Source organism: Artibeus jamaicensis, unplaced genomic scaffold (assembly GCF_021234435.1).
Source record: "Artibeus jamaicensis isolate MK-2021 breed Jamaican fruit bat unplaced genomic scaffold, CSHL_Jam_final scaffold_754, whole genome shotgun sequence".
NCBI classification, from domain to species: Eukaryota; Metazoa; Chordata; class Mammalia; order Chiroptera; family Phyllostomidae; genus Artibeus; species Artibeus jamaicensis.
This window is the reverse complement of record NW_026522054.1, coordinates 8,025,964-8,038,942: the sequence shown is the minus strand read 5'-3', so window position 1 is coordinate 8,038,942 and position 12,979 is coordinate 8,025,964. Positions and strand designations below refer to the sequence as shown.

The 12,979-nt window shown below is 66.0% G+C and overlaps 2 protein-coding genes across 5 annotated transcripts in view; one reads left to right on the top strand and one right to left on the bottom strand.

Moving 5' to 3' along the window:
* LGR6 (leucine rich repeat containing G protein-coupled receptor 6) overlaps positions 1-5,053 on the bottom strand; it is a 72,983-nt gene extending 67,930 nt beyond the window's left edge. The window contains exon 1 of the mRNA XM_037161028.2: positions 4,837-5,053. Within this exon, the coding sequence (XP_037016923.2) occupies positions 4,837-4,952 (116 nt within the window). The 5' untranslated portion in view covers positions 4,953-5,053. The remainder of the gene's footprint in view (positions 1-4,836) is intronic.
* On the top strand, positions 3,467-12,782 carry PTPN7 (protein tyrosine phosphatase non-receptor type 7). 4 transcript variants are annotated; one of them, XM_037161031.2, is made up of 10 exons: positions 3,467-3,727; positions 5,208-5,378; positions 5,896-6,079; positions 6,353-6,437; positions 7,520-7,596; positions 8,695-8,832; positions 9,099-9,209; positions 9,758-9,915; positions 10,834-10,947; positions 11,690-12,782. In XM_037161031.2, the coding sequence occupies exons 2-10, from the start codon at positions 5,257-5,259 to the stop codon at positions 11,781-11,783; spliced, it is 1,083 nt and encodes a 360-aa protein (XP_037016926.2). In that variant the 5' UTR covers positions 3,467-3,727; positions 5,208-5,256; the 3' UTR covers positions 11,784-12,782. The 4 variants fall into 4 exon arrangements, with proteins under 4 accessions (XP_037016926.2, XP_037016928.2, XP_037016925.2 ...); XM_037161033.2 differs by lacking the exon at positions 3,467-3,727 and adding an exon at positions 4,036-4,131; XM_037161030.2 differs by lacking the exon at positions 3,467-3,727 and adding an exon at positions 4,442-4,559 and having other exon boundaries at positions 6,356-6,437.
* Positions 12,783-12,979: the final 197 nt, after the last annotated feature.

The window sequence follows — 12,979 nt, the reverse complement described above, 5'->3', positions numbered from 1 at the left end:
ACAGGCACATGTGTGTGCCCCAGGAGCTCCAGCCAGGAGGGGGCTTCAGAGACCCCACTGTCACCACGCAGCCCATCCCAGGGGCAGCCTCCCGGAGGCACTGGCCCGAGGCTGCACTTCAGCCTCAAGCTGCTCCCCACCCCCCACCCCAGGACAGTGGGACAGTGGGACAGTGGAGAGACGATGGGAGTGTGGGTGGGGGAGAGGGGGACAGAAGGGGGAAAATGGCTCTGGGCCCCAGGAAAGTGGGGAGGGGACTATGCAGTGAGCAGGCAGGCGTGGGGGACCAGCAGACCAAGGCAGCTGGGCAGACGGGGCCCAGCCGGCTGCCTGCCCCTCCCGCCCCAAACCTCAGAGCCGCCCACCGGGCCCTGGACGGGGACGGGGGCCTGGAAACTGAGCCCTGCAGAACTCATCAGATTTTGGGGGCTGCGTGTGCATGGCGTGCATACATGCACATGTGTGCTCTTCCTAATGAGGTCAGGGGAGGGCCACTAGGGAAGCTGATGTGATAGGAACCCTGCCCCCGAGCACCCCCAGCTGGGGCCCCACCAGCAGAATCTCTGCAGCGGCAGAATGGGGAGGAGCGAGTGGAAACAGCCTGATTCAGAATCCAAGGGGAAGGGACGGTGCAGATGCGGTCTGGGAGTGCGTCTCGGACCCTCCGAAGAGTCCCCACAGGAGGGGCCTGCTGAGGACAGCACAGGGGCACCTGGCTGCAGGAGGCGCACCTGCCAGCCCCCGCCAGCCTGGAGCAGCTGCAGAGGGGGCAGGGAGCCCCGAGGGGCGGCGGAAAGATCACAAACACCCTCCCGGCCCCAGCCTCTCCATTCAGCAAAAAAAGTCCCACGAGACCTGAGTTTCGTCCCCACAGACAAACCCACATCCTCTCCTGAGAGAGCCCCGGGGCCCTGCCCAGGGCCCAGAGCGCCGTCTGCCTCCGGAGAGGGCCAGCGGGAGGCCAAGGGGACTGGGGAGGGTCCGGGTGTCCAGGCCCCATGTGAGCCAGCCAGGCCCCTCCCAGGCAGCGGTCTCTGGCCCACCCCTCCCACCTGAAGCCAGGCCTTGGGCACCCCCCGCACTGGGGGAGGACAGTCACCAGGCAGGAGAGAGGCAGGTCTCCTACTCTTCCTCCCACAGCCGGGAAGGTCACCAGGGAGGGGGTGACCTTGGTCCCCTGACCAGGCTGTGGAAAGGCAGCTAGGGGCTGAGGGCAGAACCTGGCAGGGGGCTGGGCAGGTGTGCCTGTGTGAGCACACGTGTGTGTACGTGAATCTGGAGGGCGTGCGGTGGGCATCCAGGGACGTGGGGAAGTGGGGGGCGGGGCCCTGGGGAGAAAGGGCCCCGCTGCGGGACGACAGAGGAATGACCCCTTCACCGGGTCCGGGCTTTGGGAGAGGGAGGGACTCTTCTGTCCTAAATTCGGCCTGTGGGAGGCAGGCTGGCCCTGGGTCCCGGGGCCCAGGTGGCCTGACTCCCTGGTCCTCCAGCGGGGGTGATGGGAAAGCCCCACCACAGCGGGCACCAGAATCAGGGAACTGGGCTGGAGGGCCCACAGGGAGGCCAGACCCCAGGACATGCCCGGGGGCTTCCAACCTCACAGCAGCAGCCCAGGCCAGCAGCACCCGGCTCCACCCGCTGCAACGTGTCTCCCTGTCTTCTCTGCAGGCCGCCCCGACCCCAACCCCAACCCTGGGTGTCTGTCTCCCCCACAGGGACAGGAGCAAGCTGGACAGGGCCCCTGAGGCTGGCCCAGGACTTCTCCAGAGGGGAGCTGAGGAGGGCTAGGGAGGGGAGGGGGCCTGCAGAGTGTGCAGGACGGGGCCCCAAGACCCCTGCTCTGGGATCTGACAGGAAGGCAGCCTCTGACTTTGGGGCTGGCAGCCGCCCCGGCCACTCTGAGGATGCTCTGGGAATTCCGGACGAAGGTTTGTGACTCGGGGGTAGTGGCTGGCAGCCCTGGAATTGGGGGTGACGAGAGGGGGTGGCAGTGTGACCCGGGCAACCCTCTCTCTCCCAGAGTCTGGCTGAGAGCTGAGAGCCAGAGCCTGGGTCTGACCCACAAGCTGCTGCGCCTGCCCCTGCACGGCCCCTCCTGTGCTGGCTTCTCCCCGCCCCCGGGGGCTCAGCTCTGCTCCTCTCCGCGACCTCCTGCTAGGGCGGGAGCCTGAGGGGGACCCTGCGCCCCGGCAGGTCACTCCGGGGACACGCAGGGCCTCGGGCTCAGCTGAGGCTCTGCTTGCTCGGGAGTCAGGGTGGCTGGGACCCCCACGCTGGGGCTGGGCCACCGGTGGGAGGGGAAGGTGGACAGACCTTGCAGGCAGGTCCACGGCGCTGGGAGGGGAAGGTCCTGGAGCAGGGTCTCTGCCAGGGGCTTCCAGCCCCACCCCCCGCAGCCACGGAGCAGACAGGGGGACCCAGGACCCCAGGCTGGGCTCGGGGGCAGCACTCTCACCCCCCACCTCCACGGGACGCCCGGCCTTCCCAAGCAGACCCGGAGAAGGAGTGGGCAGGGCGCAGAAGTGACTGTCCTCCCTAGGCACACCCAAAGGGACCTGAGAGACCACCCGTGCCCCACACTGTAGGCTTGCCCGAGAGCTGGGCTCCCAGCTCCTCCCTCTGCCGTGGGAGCGGCCTGGTAAGGTCAGGAGTGCTCACAGCCAGCAGGGCTCTGGCCATGGAGACCAGGGGCATGGTCGCCCTGGGGGGAAGGCTTTGCCCACTTCCTCCCCCCCTGCGATCCCCTAGCTTCCTGTTCTCGATAACCATCTCCAGTGTGACCCGCAGGGGGTGGCCCTCTTTCCAACGCCCTCCTGCTCCTCTCTGGTCTCAGGACCCCCCTTATTGGCCCCCTAGTTTGGGGGTGGCCTGATGTCAGTCCCCACAGGTATCGGGGACACCTGGGATCCTGCCTGTCCCTTGGAGTCTTGGGCACCAAGTACTACCCAGCTCTGATCAGCCCCCTTGGGAAATGCACCCCCAGAGGGGGAGGAAGGGGCCAGGACCAGCTGGCCTCGGAGGGCAGCCATCCCAGTCTCCACCGCCTACACCCAGGGACACGCTGGGAGGCCACCAGTCCCGAGGGCTGCTGGTTCGTCCCCAGCCCCTGGGCCAGCAGCCGGCCAGCCCTCCCCTGCCCCCCACGCACCGCCCCTGTGTCTATTGTACCTAGTTCCTTTCTGTCTGTCACCGTTGACGGCTGAATCAGAGAAGTGGAAGGGAAAGGACGGAGCTGTGGGTGTTGGGGGCCGGGGGGAGGGTGTCTGCCGTGTCCAGGTGCAGGGGACAGAAGTGCAGAGCACGGACCTGCTGAGGGGAAGCAGAGCGGGGGGGGGGGGGCGTGCAGGCTGGGGCACCGGGCCCGCTCCCCAGGCCCCAGGCTCCTCGAGAGCAGAGATGGCATGGGTGTCCCGGCAGTGAGGGCGCAGGCGGTGGGCGTGCCGGGAGGAGGCCTGGGGACCGGGACCACTCCCCAGCTCCTCCAGTCAGCGTCTGGGCTGCCTGCTCCCAGAGGAGCTGCCATGTGGCTCGGCCCCGGGGACGACCCCTGGGGCCCACTGGGGCCCGGCGTGTGCCTCCTGTTCTCCCTGACCACCCCGTCTGCGCCCACCCCTGCCCTGGAGCAGCCTGGGCTTTGACCGTGAACTCCCCACTCTGGAGAGGCCAGCAGAGCCGGGGCCAGGCACTGAGGCAGAAGCAGAGCTGTGGACACCAGTCTCCGGCCAAGGTCAGTTTGGGCAACAGCTCCCTGGGGGGTCAGCTGAACTCTGCCCAGCAAGTTGGCAGCAGCGGCTGGACATGACCATCCCAGTGGGGAGACAGCCCAGTGAACCGGTCTGAAGAGGGTCTGGGGTGGTTGGGAACGACCAGCTCGACCAACCCCAGCAGCAGGCCTCGACCCCAGGGCAGAGGTGCAGGGACACTGCCAGGCCGTCCCCAGAGGGGCACAGGCAGGAGGCACCCGACCCCTGGTGGCGGCAGGAGGGCAGCATGCAGCTGGGTGTGCGTGGGTGGCAGCTAGGAGGGGCGGAGGGAGGAAGCTGGCTTCCTGAAGCTTACTGAGCCTCAAAGACAGACTGACAGACAGACAGACAGCTGGCAAGAGGCAGCCTGGGGGGTGCAGCTGCTTCGGTGAGTCAAGAATGGGGGGCGGGGGCAAGAGGTGCTCTGTGGCCCTGGGGTGGTGGGAGCCACGCGGAGGCGCGAGGGCAACCCCAGGAGGGCGCACTGGGTGCCAGTGTCTGGCTGGGCAGTGGCTGCCGACCTAGCTGGTGTCCCCGAGGATGCAGGGCCGGGCCGCAGGGGCCGCCTGGACAGGAGAGCCAAGGAGCCCTCCAGCTGCGGAGAGCCCCTCGGTGCGGCCCGCTTCTGCACGGGCCACTCTGTCCTCCCCGCCTCGGTCCCTGCGGCCTTAGCAACCACCCCCACCCCCACACCACGGAAATGCGACCCTGGCCCTGGAAGATGGGGACTGTCCCCCAAGAGGAGACAGCCCCCACCTCTGTGCCCCTCTCCTGCCCCCGGCGTCTCCTCACCATGCGCTGTCGCTCAAGGGCTTGGTGAGGCCATTTCCTGTGACAGTTACGGAGGCAGGAGAGGGGGGATGGGCAGAGGAGGAAGGAACAGCCCCAACCTACCTCTCTACATGGGGACCCCCGAAGCCAGAATGAACTTGGGAGGGTCCCCATGGGGGCCGGCAGTCGGCAGGCCCGGTCCCCACAGGCGGGCAGGGGTCGGGGCTTCTCACTCAGAGAAGGCCCATGGCTGGGCCGCAGGTGGTGCCTGTGGGCTCCAGACCCTGTCCGCGGAGCGCCGGCTCCGAATTTCCTCTCTCACCTTCTCTCTGAGCCCCCAGCCTGGGGCCCGGCTGTGAACTTGGGTCCGCGAACTTCAGTCTGAGGCAGCCCGGGTGCCCTTCTGCCCCTCTCTGCACCTTCTAAATTCTTGTCCATCTTCACCCGCAATCTTTGCCCTCATCCTGCCCTTCCTCTAACCCCACACTGCCAGCCACCCTGGGTCCCCCGGTGCAGAGCCTGGCCTTGCTAAGGTGAACGACACCATTTTGTGGGCAACAGAGGCTCCCCCCATCACCGGTGCAAACAGGAGGAGGAGGAGGAGGAGGAGGAGGGCAGGAGGCGGCCTGGGTCTGGGGCCCCTCCCCTGCGCGGCAGCCCGGCACTCAGCAGCCCAGGGGCTCTGTCTTTCAGGCAAACCTCATGGCTGAGTGAGCCTCCCCCGGGCCCAGCAGCCCCCAGCATGGTCCAGGCCTGTGGGGGGCGCTCCAGAGCACAGCCGACGGCCTGGTCTTTGGGGGTAGCCATGACCCAGCTTCCGCCCGCCAAAGCGCCGGCCAAGAAGCATGTGCGGCTGCAGGAGAGGTGAGGCCCTTCCCGGGGGCTGGAGGGCCTTCCTGGCTGTGAGCCCGGCGCCGACCCCCGACCCCTCTGCCCACCCCTCCAGCCCAGAACGGGGAGCCCAGGGGCCCTCAGTTGCTGACCGTAGTCTAGAAAGGAAACCCCGTGTCCGTTTGCATGTCATTTGCATGCTCTTTACAATTTGGGGCATAGAGTTTCATGTCAGCCTTGTCCCTGCTCCCAGCTTTGTCCTCGGGCCCCTGGAGAAGGGCTGTCTTCAGTCTGAACCTAGCTCCCAACTCTAAGAGTCAGGCCAGGGGCGGGGCCGGCGGGCTGCTGGAGCCGGCCACTGGGCCCTCGGCTGCCCTGTTCTGGCTGGGAAGGGAAAAGAGCCAGAGAAGGGTCCTGAACCCCGAACTCAGGGGACCGTGGCTCAGGGAGGCAGGGGGGACCGCCTCTGACATCCCCGAGTCAGTGATAAGCAAAAGCAGGGCCCAGGCGATGGGCACTTGCTCACCAGGCCTGGCTGCCGTGCCCGCAGGCGGGGCTCCAGCGTGGCGCTGGTGCTGGACGTGCGCTCCCTGGGCGCGGTGGAGCCCATCTGCTCAGTGAACACGCCGCGGGAGGTCACCCTGCACTTCCTGCGTACCGCCAGCCGCCCCCTCACCCGCTGGGCCCTGCAGCACCAGCCCCCCAGTCCGCAGCAGCTGGAGGAGGAGTTCTTGGTAAGAACGTGGGGTCCCCCTGCCCTTCGGAATCCCAGGCTCCGTCCTGCTCTGTGCACTGTGAGGGGGCCTCTCAGGGAAGAGAACCCCAGGCTACAGGGCGCAGACAGCCCCAGGCTTCTCCTCTGCCTCCGTCCACCCAGGCCTGCGAGCCACTGCCAGGAGGCCGGACCACCAGGGCCCAGCTCCAGCAGAAAAGGGTGGAGGGGGATGGCGGGGTGGGGGGGGCTGGACAGGGGTGTCGGCCGTTCACTCATGTCCTCCCCTCACTAGAAGATCCCCCCAAACTTTGTCAACCCTGAAGACCTGGACATCCCTGGCCATGCCTCCAAGGACCGGTACAAGACCATCCTGCCCAGTAAGGACTTTGGGGGGAGCAGGGCAGGGGCAGGGCTGTCCCTGGGGTCAGCATCACTCAGGATGCATGGTCTCAGCCAGGGGAGAACCAGGGAGCACCCACGGGTTGTATCTCAGAGGACACCCCAACACTGCCACGCCTGTCCCTGGGGGAGTCAGCCTCCCACGCACGGGGCTGCTCTCGGGGCCGGCTCCGCTCCGAGTCTCTCAAAAGGACACCTGATGTTGGCACTATGGTGCTATGGTATCCCCGCCCCACAAATGCGGAAACTGAGTCGCAGGGCCGCTGCACGCCCGGCCCAAGGTGACTCAGCTGGTGGCACCGAACCTTCTTCTTCCTCCTCCTTGGAGGTGTCGTGGGGAGCACCCAGGGAAGGGCTGCAGGGGTGGCGCCCAGGGAGGGGCTTGAAAAACCTGAGATGCGGTGGAGGGGGGGGACATGACAAGGACGGGGGAAGAGGTCCGGGGGCCTCAAACTCCACGGGCCTGGGCCCGGCTCCCTGCCCCCCACCCCGCTGAGCAGCCTCAGCCGGAGCAGCTGCCAGCCTTGAGGGCCCGGCTCAGGTTCCTGCCCATCCTCGACCCCAGGCCCAGCCGCTGACCACAGGGCTTGGGGACTGATTACCCGGCCTCCCAGTCCCCAGAGCTGGGAGCCCCCTCTGCCTGAGGTTCCTGGCACCCTCTGCCCGGAGGGCACATGCATCCCTCTGGAGTGGCCTTGGTGCCCTGCGGGGAGGGGGTCTGGGACAGCTGCCCCTCCCCACCACCTTGGGAAAACCTCAGCAGCATCCCTTCCACCCTCTGATTCAACCCCGTTCCCCACCAGGACACAACTCGTCAGTGCTCTGCTCTCTGCCCCTCCCCATGTCCCACCCTGCGCAGCACCCCCCAACCCCAAACCCCAGCCTGGACATTGTCACTGCACCACTCACACCGCGGCGGGGCCCCTCCCGTCCACAGAGGGCCAGTCACAGCCACACAGAGGCGCTGAGGGTGCCACAGGGCTTCTCCTTCCTCCGCCCCAGCACTCTGCCCTCACAGGTCACCTTTTGACCTCTGACCCTCGCTGACTTGCCTGCCTAGATCCACACAGTCGAGTTCATCTTGGCCGGGCCCAGAGCCGGGAGGACGGGGACTACATCAACGCCAACTACATCCGCGTGAGTGCCGCGCCTGGGGGGCTGGGTACCCAGGGGTATCTCCCACCCCGACTCACGGCTGGCTGCCAGGCTGGCCAGACACTGAGTCCCTACGACACCCCGAGAAAACAGAGCGTATGTGAAACAAGCTGAAAGAAAGGCCCCCAGGTGTCCCGATCCCACCCCTCGGCGCATCCCTGCCACACCTGGCCGGGAGGTGGCAGGTGGAGCCGGGTCCACGAAGTCTGCACAAATGGCGGTCTCGCTGCCGCTGCCTCTCTCTCTCCCCCTCCCTCCCACCTTCACCTGTCCCCATGCAGCCCCTCCGCTGTGGACGTGGTTCCCATCAAGCCACACAGGAACCCGTAGCAACCGGGACACCAGGCCTGGGGGGCTCCGGCCTCCCACCGCCCGGGCCCTGATGCTGTGGGGAAATAGCGCCACCTAGGGCCCCGCAGTGGTGGGACGGCGCCGGGCGCCAAGACGCAAGGCCGTTGGTTAGGCTGGGACCTGGGGGAACACGATCCCCACCTGCCGGCAGAAGGAGCAGAAGCCCGGGTCTCCCCGCCGCCCTGGGCAGCCCGTGGCCGAGAGCTCTGAAGGGGAGAAAGGAGGGCTGGCCAGACTGGGCTTCCTCCTGCTACTCGGTTCGTAAAAGGAGTATGGTAACCCGAAACGCTCCTTCAGCAAATGTGAAAGAGCAGCTTCGCACTTGGCGCCAGGAGAGAGCGGGGGAGAGGGAAGCAGGTGCCCAGAGACCTGGTACGACGCGCTGGTCTCTGGCAACACTATGAATCTAAGCTGCGCTGTGTTCCTGCAAGGGACAGATTGTACCCAATTCACAGATGAGACAGCCGAGGCTCCGGGGGCAGGGTAACCGCCAGCCAGCCAGCAGCAGGACTGGGGTCCAGACCCAACGGGCCTCACTCAGGAACCCCTGTCTTTTCCTCTGTGTGCTCGTGGCATGTGCACATGTATGCATGTATCTCCATGTGTGTGTCTGCGTGTGCACATGCCTGTCCACACTCACTGCTTCAGCCTGGTCCTGGCACCTGCAGAGCCCGGTCTCCCCAGAGCCCTCCTCTCACCGCTGCCCCCTTTCTCGTGCACCCCCCCCAGGGCTACGACGGGCAGGAGAAGGTCTACATCGCCACCCAGGGCCCCATGCCCAACACCGTGTCGGACTTCTGGGAGATGGTGTGGCAGGAAGGCGCCTCGCTCATCGTCATGCTCACTCAGCTCCGAGAGAGCAAGGAGGTAGGAGGCGGGGCCAGGGCTCCTGGTGAACCCGGAAGGGGCTGCACCCCCCACACACACCTACTCGGCAGCACAGAACCCCCTGGAGGCGGAGAACACCTACAGGCAGGCCCAGGCCGCCCCACTCACCTAGAAAAGTTCCTGAGATACCCACGCGCCGAGGGGGGGGAGTGCCTCGTCTGCAGGTGGGGTGGGTGGGGACACCCCGCAGCCCCGGCCGCCCCAGCTCAGCGTCTCCTCCTGACTCCCAGCTCCCTCCCTCCTAGAAATGTGTCCACTACTGGCCCACAGATGAGGACACGTACGGGCCTTTCCGGATCCGCGTACAGGAGGAGAGAGAGCTTCCGGAATACTCCGTGCGGAGGCTCACCATCCAGGTGCGCGCTCCTCCCAAGGGCGGCCGGGCCCCCAGCTCCCCTGGGGCCAGGGTCTACGTCTCCCACCGTCCTCAGACCTGGGTCTGCAAGAAGCAACTGGGGCACAGACGACAGAGGGGCGTGGGCGCCACTCTCAGGGCAGAGCCTGGGGTGGCCCAGCTGCACGGGGCATGGGAGGGAGGGGACTCGGGATGTGCTTCCAAGTGCCTTCTATCACTGGGCAGCGTTGGGCACTTGTCACAGCACTTCTCTCTTGACTCATCACCCTCCTGCCCCCCAGGGTATGACCCAGCAAGATGTCATTGTCCCCATTCTCTTGATGAAGAAAGTGGGCTGAAGGGACTTTCCCAAAGTCATGTGCTAATTGGAGACAGAAGGGGACCGTCCCCTCTCCCAGCCCGAGTTCCTTCCCAGCATGTCGGGGTCGGGGGTGGAGCATGACAGGCAGGAAAAGAGCTGGCCTTCCTGGCTCGGGGTCCCTTCCCCTCTGCCCTGGGCTGGGGTGCTCCCCACCCTGTCCCCGGGCCTCAGGCCACGTGTCCCGCCAGCACCAGGAGCAGTGCCGGTCGGTGAGGCACATCCTCTTCTCGGCCTGGCCTGACCACCAGACCCCGGAGTCGGCCCGGCCACTGCTGCGCCTGGTGGCCGAGGTGGAGGACAGCCTGGAGGCAGCGGCCAGCGCGGGGCCCGTGGTGGTCCACTGCAGGTACTCGGCCCGCCCTCGCGCAGCCCAGCCCAGACCTCGGGCAGAGGGGGTTTCCCTGGACACAGGGGTCCGAGCTGAGTCCGAGCTGAACTGGAACCTGAAAGGTGGCGAGGGGAAGGGGCCTCGTTCCAGGCGGGTGGAACAGCGTTTGCAAAGGCCCAGAGACGAGGTGTTTGAAAGGACACATTGCCCGCAGCGTCCGAGGCTGGGGGCCCGGAGGGCACCGGGAGGGGAGAGTGGTGAGGGGTGATTACAGAGAACCCAGGGATGGGGGGCCTCACGGCCCCGCTGACGTTTGGAAGGAAGACTTTGGCTACAGCGTCAGAGGCAGGTCGGGGTGTCGTGGGGGCTGTGCAGGGGGTGAGCTCACAACGAGGACACCCTCTGGGAGTGCCTTTCCTTAATGAAGCAGAACGCAGAGGCAACAGGGACAGCCGCCCCCCCCACACACACACAGTGGTCCCTGCAGGGGAGGGAAGGTGGAGAGTGACTTCTATCAGGGGTTCGGAGAAGGACACCCAGGTTGATTTCAAAATCAAGGGCAAGAGAGAGAACTGTGGGAGGCCCGAGGTGGGGATGGGTGGTGTCCGCCTCTGGGAGGAAGTCATGGTCAGATAAGGAGAGCCCAGGGTCAGCAGGCCAGCGTGGGCGCAGGCCGTTGGAAACCGCTGTCACGAGCTTATCAAACACCCACAGGGACCTGAGGGTGACCTGGCATAGGCTCCGAGCGAGGTCAGTAAGAAATGTAGCTCGTCCTGGGCCGGCTGTGACCTGCCAAGGCCTTGCCACCTCCCTGCCCCCATGTCCACAGCCGCCAAACAGGGTGCATTAGTTCCTGGCGCTTTCTCTTTGATTCGGGGCCTGGCCCCCTCGTTCCCGTCACCTGTGACCTCCCGTCTCCTCCCTGGCCACATCCAGTGCAGGGATTGGCCGGACCGGCTGCTTCATCGCCACCCGGATAGGCTGCCAACAGCTGAAGGCCCGCGGGGAAGTGGACATCCTGGGCATCGTGTGCCAACTGCGGCTGGACAGGTGGGCCCCTGACTGTGAGTGGGACAAGGACACCGAGTGGCCCCCGAACCTCCCGGGGTCAGAGCACCTACAGGCTCATGGCCAGCAAGCGCTGCCCGGGAGAGAGAAAGCACCCTTTGCTCACGGAGCTGTTTCTTTGGCTCCCACGAAAACATCTCTCCCCAGAACTTCTGCTTGGGGACCTAGAATTAACTATACCGCCCCAGCCTACAGTGATGTTTTGTTGGGTTTTGACTCTGTTTTTCCCAACCCACTGCTGGGGGGGGGCGGGGGGGGATGGGGTTTGCTTGTCAACCCCAGGAGCCAACTGGGGCTCGCCTCACAGAGTTCTTCCTCTGCCTCCCTGGCCCCGTCCGCAGAGAGGCGCCACGGGCCCGAGTTAGCTTGTGTCAGCGGGTTGGGAACGTGAGAACCTGCTGTACACCTCTGCGGGCTTATTGCTTTTCTGCCTAGGATTATTGGGACGAGGAGGCCTTGGTGCCCAGGAATACTCCTGGCTGGGCCTGGGGAGCCGGGGCCTGTTCTGCCCCAGCAGCTGATGGGTTGCACATGACCGTGCACCAGCAGGGGGCGTCCTCTCTGCACAGCCCCCAGGCTCAGTCCTGAGTAAGGAAGGGGCAGGGGGCTCCCATGGGAGCAGGCCCGGGGGCAGCAGAAAGGAGTAGGAAGCAGAGAGGTGGGGGGGGCTCCCTGGCGAAGTGAGGGCTGCCAAGGGACTCACATCTGCGTGCTGCGCCCACAGGGGGGGCATGATCCAGACGGCGGAGCAGTACCAGTTCCTGCACCACACCCTGGCCCTGTACGCCGCGCAGCTGCCGGAGGAGCCCAGCCCCTGAGCCCTGGCGCCCTCCGCCCCCCAGGCACCTCTCCTCGAGGCCTGGGAAGGTGGGCCTTCCGAGCTGTGGACCCCCTGGGTGGCCATGGGGAAGAGGTGCCCCCTCAGCGAGTGTGGGGTCACAGGACACCAATCAGCCACGACCACAGGCAGACACCAGGTCTTCCCTACTGGCCGCCCCTCTGCTCGCTCTGGTGGCCCCAAGTGGGCCGCAGGGGGAACCTGCCTGTGCCTCTGAGAGTAGGATGGGGGGGGACTCTCAGCAGACCTGCGAGGCTGCCAGGCGCCCTGTGAGCAGCAGCCTCCATGTGTCTGACATTCACGCTTTGCTGCCATTAAGGAAAAAGAATGGAAACCGCTCGTGGTCCCACCTTCCTGGGCCGACAGGACGGCCTGTCCCTGTGCCCTGCTCAGGACAGACCAGATGCTGGGGCCAGAGGCCTGTCCTGACCTCGGTCAGATTCCCCTACTGGGATGCACTTCCTCACCCCACACCTGTGAGGGTGGCTTGGCCTTCCAGGCGCCCTCTGAGCCCACAGGTATCCTGGGAGTGACGGATATGCAGGGGAACGGGCCGGGCAGTTGACGTCTCTGGAAGAGGGAAAGTGTGGGGACCCCTCTCCCAGGCCCAGAGGGACGGCCCTGCCTCCAGAACCGCTGGCTGGCCACTCACCCCAGCTCTTCCGGAGAGAGGCCCGGCACCCCTGGCAGTGCTGAGATGGAGGTCGGAGGTTGGAAGTTGTTTTTTTTTTTTTTTCATGCCTCCGCCTGGCCTTGCTGAGGAAACCTACCTTCCCCACAGCCCTGGAAGGGGCTTGGCGCCCCTGTGTGCCCGGGGAAGCTGGGCCCTGTGCTCTCAAGGGCCTGGCCCTGTCCGAGGCTGGCTCCCAGATGCTGGCCCACAGGCTCCCTCCCTGGGCACACAGACCCACCATGTTCCACACACAGTGGGCAGTGCTATGGAAAAGGAACTGAGAGAAAATAAAGAGCCTTGAGTGGCTGATTCTTTCCATCCTTCCACCGACTTCTTGGGCCCCTGGGGTCTCTTTATAGCAACACAGAGAGAAGGAAGCCGCAGACCAGGCCGGCTGCAGCTGTCCAGGGACTTTCCTGGCCCTTGCGAGGACCTGAGCACAGAGTGAAACCGAGTCAGTTTAGGAAATGGGCAGTGTGCACCTGGTGAGCTAGAGAGGGGCC

What these genes read in the sequence shown, in the direction of transcription:
- PTPN7 (XM_037161030.2), top strand. Translation starts at nt 4,444, where the DNA reads ATGCGACCCTGGCCCTGGAAGATGGGGACTGTCCCCCAAGAGGAGACA. An exon ending in GTACAAGACCATCCTGCCCA is followed by an intron (nt 6,438 to 7,519) that starts GTAAGGACTTTG and finishes TTGCCTGCCTAG; the next exon opens with ATCCACACAGTCGAGTTCAT. An exon ending in TCAACGCCAACTACATCCGC is followed by an intron (nt 7,597 to 8,694) that starts GTGAGTGCCGCG and finishes CACCCCCCCCAG; the next exon opens with GGCTACGACGGGCAGGAGAA.